Raw genomic sequence first — 7,005 nt, 5'->3', positions numbered from 1 at the left:
TCAGGGCTTTTCCGCAACTTGCTCCGGCACAACAGCTTCCTGACCCTTCTGCTTCTCCTTCTCATCCGCCGTAAGATCGCTCTTCGCCCGATCGATCCTTACAAACCCCAAGAAAATAACGAGCGCCGCCGCACCAGAAGCCATCTCAAACCAAAAAGCATTCTTATAACTCTGTCTCTCCCCCTGCCCAGCAGTCCCCGTAACAACAATATCCGCAAATCCCAACCAAAGCGCAATAGCAAATTGCGGAATCACATTCGCCAGAGCTCCAGCCAAGCCCTGCTGTCGTGCCGGCATACTTGTCGTGAGGAAGACATTCGCGACTGTGAAAATCAGGTCTACGGCGATGGTTGCGCAGATCATGGCGGGAAAGATCCAGGCCCAGTAGCTGGCGTGTTCGGGGACGGTGGCGAAGAGGACAGAGTTGATGATTATGGCAACGCCGGTGATTGCCATGAGAATGACGGGTGGAACGACATGGAGAAGGAGACCGCCGACTGTGGCTAGGATGCAGCCGCCGAGAGCCATGGGGACGTACCATGCTACTGTTAGCATGGGGCTGATGCCGAAGATGTTTTGCATGCTATTGAAAGATTAGTACATTCGGACCCTTCACAGGGAAGTGATAAGCTTACTATAACGTCGCATATAGTAGGAATATCCCAAGAGTACCGTAGGCGAAAAGCAGGCCGATGATGAAAGGGCTCATGCACTTGATCTTGAAGACCTCGAAGGGTAGCAATGGCTGCTCAGACACCCAGCCCTCGACATAGATTGTAGCCGCAAAAGCAGCCACAGCCAGTATAAGAGTGACGTAGATATACGGCGTAGCCCAACCTTGGGGTGCGTGAGCGCTTTGCGTGACGGCGAAGACGAGCAAGATAAGAGCAATAATCGTAGTCGCACTGCCCCACCAATCCATCTTGACACCATTACCTTTGTGCTCCGCATAATCGTTCGGGATAGCAAAGTATGCCACGACAGCCGTACAGCCACACAGCAGACAACCGATCCAGAAGTACCATCTCCAGCCAGCATATTGTGCGCTAACACCAGCGAAGAAGATCCCAACGAAGAAGCCAAACGCCGCCATGGCGCCGTAGATGGAGAAGACCATGTTCTTTCTTGGTCCGGGGCGATACATACTACCCAGTAGGGTCAAGGAGGCAGGGAGGAAAGCGGCCGGGCCCAGGCCTTGTAGGGCGCGGCAGAAATCCAGCATGAGCTCGCTTTGGGAGAAGCCGGCGATGAGGGACCAGACGCAGTACCAGATGCAGCCTGCGATATAGACGTAAAAGCCACCATAGATATCTGCAAGCCGACCGAAAGGTAGGAGGAACGCGGCTAGCGTCAATGAAAAGGCGTTTGCTGGCCATGTTGTAGCGGCGGGTGGTATGTCGAGTTCCCTGACGACGGTCGGGATGAGGACGGTGAAACCTGAGACGAAGTATTCGGACAGAACCTGCGACATGACAATGGAGAAGACGAACCCAGTCTCTCGCCATATCGAGGTGAGCTTGTCTGGTCGTTGACGTCCGAGTCGTTCTACTCGGGCGGCTTCCGTCTCCTCGACTGCCCGGGTATCGTCGTGGTCCATGGTCGTCATGATAGGAGCCCAAGCAATGCAACGATGGAGTCAAGAAGTATGCAGAGTAAGAGAAATGCCACAGACGTTAGGAAATATCCATCTCAATCATAGAAGACATAGGATCAGCAGAAAGATCCCATATATATAGAACCACCCAGCTCTGTTGAAGAACGAAGGGCGTCACATCACATACAAGCAACTTACGAGAAAAAGTCGTCGGCCACCCTCAATGACGACCGCTAAACCTCATGTAAAGTCGTCAGGCCATCATCGTGCCGTAGCCAAGAATGCCGCCGCGAACGCCGAACCCCGTGAAGACTTGAAGCCGGGATGAGTTGTCCAGTAGCCATTACGTTTGCAACATCGATTGTCGTGGAGTAATATGACGCCTCGGCAACAGAAGTCTCCTCACCCATCGTGACGACCCGGCTTGAAGTCGTGACGATCCGAAAAAGGACATCCGAACCGACCTCATCGAAGAAATTCTCGCTTACTAACCTGCCAGATGGCTCAGCACGTGATGAAGCACTCCCGCGCCCCAACCCCAATCCCAGCCTAGCGCCCGCCTCTCCAAAATTTTGTGTGCATATAAGCCCTTCGCACCTCGCGCTCCTCTTTAGAAAATCACATCAGTAGTGACTAACGTCATTAAAATACATCGAGGCTTCGCTACGGCGACATGCTGAGGGTTAGACCAGAAATATGGCTTCCCTTCCGTTCCCGGCCTCGTCGAGAGACGTCTTCGTCCGTCTTTCCTACCAATTGCGCTGGAGGTCACTTTCTCTGTGAGGCGGAGTTGTGGGATGGACGATACATATTTTTCTTTCTTTGTGACGTTGTTCAGGCTTGTATGGGAGTATGCCCCAGCGAGGCGAGGAGAGTTGGCTGAGCTGGTGGACGGTGGCGGCGAGGATAGTTCCGATTCTTCCAACATCTGTAGTTCTGCTGGTGAGTTGCCTGCTCTTGCCTTTTGCCGTGAGGAGACTCTTCATGTGTGTAAGCCGCGACGACAACGCTCAACTCAGCAGCGGACGGGAATATCTTCTCGGCTTCTTATATGCATGTGCGAGCGGCCATGGCCTCTGACACCTCTGCTCCTTAACTGTTGATCGCATTCTCGCAGTGGCAAGTAAAGTACACGGTAGCCCAAAAACCTACACGCGTCTTCCGAGGAGCTTCGTCACACGATATGTATCTCTTGGCATGATATCTTCAGCACGTTCAGCATAATGGCATCACGAGAAGAAAGCGTATGAGAAAGAAGTACACGCCTTATAGCTATGACAAGAGGTAGCACACAGACGAGCACTATGCCCACAAAGGCAGACCACGCTCCTGCTCCTAGCTCCAGCACTTCATAATTCCTCCACCATGCTGCTCCACAACCTCCACTGACTGCCACCACGCTCCTAACGTCTGCTCCCTCCCTGCTCCCAGTCTGGTCAACGGTTATGATGCATCTCGTGTTCTAGCAATGTTTTCGTTCTTTTCGTGAAGTAATGACAAATCGCACAAACCACCTTGCGGACAGTTTGTGCAATTCTTCTCCGCCAGTGTTCGTGATGAGGCAGATAACTTAGTTGTGGCCGGCCTTGCGGAGCGAGTTGCTGAGCCACTCCAGACCCTCGTAGAGACCATCACCGCTGGTGGCACAGGTCGATTGGATGTACTGTGAGAAAGATTCAAGATTAGCACATGAACCACCCGGATGTATTATGACGCAAACTCACCCAAGCACGCTGCCTCAAACTATGCAAGCCCAACTTATCCGTAATCTCCGCCGCATTCATGGCATTGGGCAAATCCTGCTTGTTGGCGAAGACCAGCAACAGCGCATCCCTCAGCTCGTCCTCATTCAGCATCCGCTGCAGCTCCTCGCGGGCCTCGACCACACGGTCGCGATCGTTGCTGTCGACGACGAAGATGATGCCCTGGGTGTTTTGGAAGTAGTGGCGCCAGAGCGGGCGGATCTTGTCTTGCCCGCCGACATCCCACACTGTGAATTGGATGTTTTTGTACTCTACTGTTTCAACGTTGAAGCCTGGATGCCATCATTCTCAGGTTAGCAAGGGCTCGGTTTATTTTTGTACTTTAAGGATTGAGTGTGATGGGAGACTATACGCACCGATAGTTGGGATGGTGGTGACAATCTCGCCCAACTTGAGCTTATACAGAATCGTCGTCTTTCCGGCCGCATCGAGACCGACCATCAGAATGCGCATCTCCTTCTTGCCCCAGAGGCGATCGAACAGCTTCGAGAAGGTGAGACCCATGTTGGCGGTCTTTCTGTGGTGTCGAGTCTGTGTGTGATGGTTGTGTGAGGAAGGACCCAAATCTGTGTCTTTTTGCGCAGGATAACAATTAGCCAAGGCTCATGTGTCTGATGACCGCTCTTGTATATGAATGTGCCTCTGCTATGCTTCTGCCTGGTCTGGTCGGCGAGCGCAAGCTGTTCTTTTTCAATCCCTCATGGACGCTGACCGCTGTCGAACACTGAAAGGCACAAGCACAGGCCTATAACCCTCAACGTCCCGCACCAGGCCGCCACAATCGCATACACGCCTTCAATAGCATTCTACAGGTGGTGATGGCTTACCTGTTAAACACTGGTCCAATGGCTGATGTGTGAGGTGGTGGTGGTATTGGTGGTGGATGCGTGTGTTGGCTGCCACTTGTTGTTGCCGAGTCAAAGGGCAGGCGACGGTGAACGAGTTTCCGCTGTTGCGCTGGACCCTTCTTGGAAGGCGAAATGCCAAGACTTCTGAGAACGGGCAACCCCGAGCCTCAGCGTTGTATTGGTTACGATTTTAGACAACGTGGGTGTCTTGGAGGTTACATGAATGCAGTCTACAAAACCATGAGTAGAGCTGTAACGATCTAGTGTACATGTGTTCGATGGCTTTTGGGGGGCCGGCTAGCGGCGACAATAAGCTTTCTTCTTTGTGCGCGTCACGTGCGCATGCATTTTTGTCAAAGGCTATTAAGTACAGAGCAGATAGCAGCATTATCTACCCATGCATTCACATCCTCAACCCAATGCTGACCCAACCAAGAGTACCGCACCTGAACGCCTCGCTGATTTACAGCACGAAAAGCATACTCACTCCTCATCCTCATCCTCATCCTCATCAACAACCCTCCTCCTCTTCGTCCTCGCCGCCTGAGCAGCCCCTTCATCAACCTCCCCCTCAGCATCAGCATCAGCATCCTCACCCTCACCCTCACCCCCGACCTCCCTCCTATCCCTCTTCGGCGTCCTCTCCCTCTCCCGCTCCCTCTCCCTCACCCGCCCCTCCTCCACAATCCCATCATCCTCATCCTCCTCCTCCTCCCCGTCCCCCTCCACAACCTCCTCCTCATCCGACGGCGCCAAAAAGTCATCCTCCTCATCATACTCATCCTCCTTACTGGTGAAATGCTTGCGGCCGAAATCCTCGTCGTCGGAGTAGATGCTATTCCTTCTCTGTCTGGATTTCTTCGCCCCGCCGCCAGCTTTCCGTCCGCTCCCGCGAGTCGTGCCTATCCCGCCGTCACCGTCATCTTCGAGCATACCTGTGCTCAGACCACCTCCGCCGCTGCCACCGTATCGCGAAGCTCGGCCGAGGACTTTAGTACTGCGGTCGGCATCTCGTTCCGCAGCGGCGAGTTTGCGACGAGCAGCGCGATCTTTATCCTTCATGAACTTTTCCGCTGCGAGGCGTTGTTTATCTGGGTCGACGTCAATCATTTCTAGCTCCAAGGGACCTCCAGCTCCGTTGACTTTTGTGGCATTTGCGGCTGTAGCGAGAGCGGCTTGGAGGCGTTCGATGGCGTCGTCTTGAACGGAAGCTGGCTGGCGCATTGACAGGCCGCCTGTGATTTTGTGGGTGACTCGAAGGGTGGATGTTGCTTCGTTGGGGACGACCAGGTATGTGAAGGCTTCTTTGCTGGGATCGTATTTCTCTCCTTGCACTGTTCCATCGCCTTGCCTGCCTCCTTTAGAGCTTGCGGCTTGTATGCTGAGGGGTGTGGGTTTGAGGGGGTTGCGTTGGGGTGGTGCGAGAGAGTTGCCGTCGATTTCGTATTGCACGTTTGGTTGGGAACCCATTTGGAAGGTACAGGAGCCATCAGACCACCGTAGTATTCGAGCGTTCGATTGTATCTTTTTGTGGTCTGACGGTGAATGTCTCCATCGTATTGTTGACAGCGCGGTGTTGTATGCGGAGAAGCTGGTGGAGGCAGGTTTGTTCGAGTGATGTTCGGTCGTCGGAGGCTGGAATCTGTCATGCGACCAAGCTTGTGGTTCGATGGCCATGAAGTCGGGCATTTTGAGGAGGTACATCTCGCCGTCGCTGGGCTCAGGGATGGGTTGTCGAGACATGTCGATGTCCATCATGACTTGCTCGGCTTCCACCAGCGCCTCTTCTGCTGGAGCTTCACCGTCTTCGGCTGCACGGTCGTTGCGGTCCATGTCGTCGCCCGAGTCGAGCTCTTCATCGTCCAATCGTCGCTTCCTATGCCCTGTTAGTTTCGCAACGCTGCATATTCTGCTGATGCAACTCACGGTGCAGTCTCAGGCTCATCGTCGCCAAACAGATCTTCATCTCCGGCATCACCCAGGCCTAAGCCATCGCCGTCCTCATTCTCCGTAGCTGCAGCTTTCCGCCTACCAGTCCCTATCGGATCGTCCTCCAAATCCTCATCGTCGATAAAGTCTGTCGAGTCTACTGCTTTTGACCCGACGGCACTTGTGATCTCGCCGTCGTCCAGGTCGTCGTTACGTCTAGGCGACAACGCAGCATTCGCGCCGACGGCGGCCGCCGAGGCCATGCTGGTGAAGGAGTGTGGCCGACAGAGCTCGAAGGGAGGATGCGCGATGAAACCGGTACCAGTGAAGGCGAAGTCTCGAAAAGGTGGGGTTTATGTAGGAAAGTGTTGTTCTTAGCTGTCGATATCGTGACGAAGCTGTATCTATGAATGAACGACAACATTCGCTCAATATCACGAGCATTCGCGAAAGTCGCCCAAACCTCCAGAGCCGGAACGCGCTAGAGCTTGAGCCGCATCGGATCCGCCGGGATCACCCGCTGTCTTCCGCCCTCCCGCAGACCGCCTCGAGGCACATCCAATGGTAGAAACCCCTAAACGCCTCCTCACCTGCCCGACTCGCATAAGGCCAGGATACGCTTTGGTATAGCCTGAATCTTGTTCCACCTACACCTCCTCGCTCGCTCACGCCTGAGCGACGAAGACTCGGCATGTCGAATTGGATGAGTAACTTGTAAGTATCGAACCCCTTTGGCATATCACAGCGTTGTTGGTTTGGCAATGGAGGATGTTGGCTTTGCGGAGTTCCTATGAGGACTTCGAGGGGCGACTGGCATGCCTTGAGATACCAAGGGGGACTACCGCTACTGGACTTCAAGATGCTGGCTACG

General features: G+C 53.9%; 3 protein-coding genes across 3 annotated transcripts; all 3 read right to left on the bottom strand.

Moving 5' to 3' along the window:
- LTS14_001878 (uncharacterized protein) lies at positions 1 to 1,597 on the bottom strand (the record flags this gene model as incomplete). The annotated part of the gene is made up of 2 exons (XM_064834586.1): positions 1 to 583; positions 636 to 1,597. The coding sequence occupies 2 exons, from the start codon at positions 1,595 to 1,597 to the stop codon at positions 1 to 3; spliced, it is 1,545 nt and encodes a 514-aa protein (XP_064697457.1).
- A 1,567-nt stretch (positions 1,598 to 3,164) lies between these two features.
- On the bottom strand, positions 3,165 to 3,861 carry ARF1 (Arf GTPase arf1; the record flags this gene model as incomplete). The annotated part of the gene is made up of 3 exons (XM_064834585.1): positions 3,165 to 3,257; positions 3,319 to 3,629; positions 3,714 to 3,861. 3 exons carry the CDS (start codon positions 3,859 to 3,861, stop codon positions 3,165 to 3,167), a joined length of 552 nt encoding a protein of 183 aa, XP_064697456.1.
- An 827-nt stretch (positions 3,862 to 4,688) lies between these two features.
- Positions 4,689 to 6,397, bottom strand: LTS14_001876 (uncharacterized protein; the record flags this gene model as incomplete). The annotated part of the gene is made up of 2 exons (XM_064834584.1): positions 4,689 to 6,081; positions 6,132 to 6,397. 2 exons carry the CDS (start codon positions 6,395 to 6,397, stop codon positions 4,689 to 4,691), a joined length of 1,659 nt encoding a protein of 552 aa, XP_064697455.1.
- Between the last annotated feature and the right edge of the window lie 608 nt (positions 6,398 to 7,005).

Source organism: Recurvomyces mirabilis (assembly GCF_035927965.1).
Source record: "Recurvomyces mirabilis strain CCFEE 5264 chromosome Unknown scaffold_4, whole genome shotgun sequence".
NCBI lineage: Eukaryota > Fungi > Ascomycota > Dothideomycetes > Mycosphaerellales > Teratosphaeriaceae > Recurvomyces > Recurvomyces mirabilis.
This window is presented reverse-complemented; position numbering and strand designations above follow the sequence as displayed.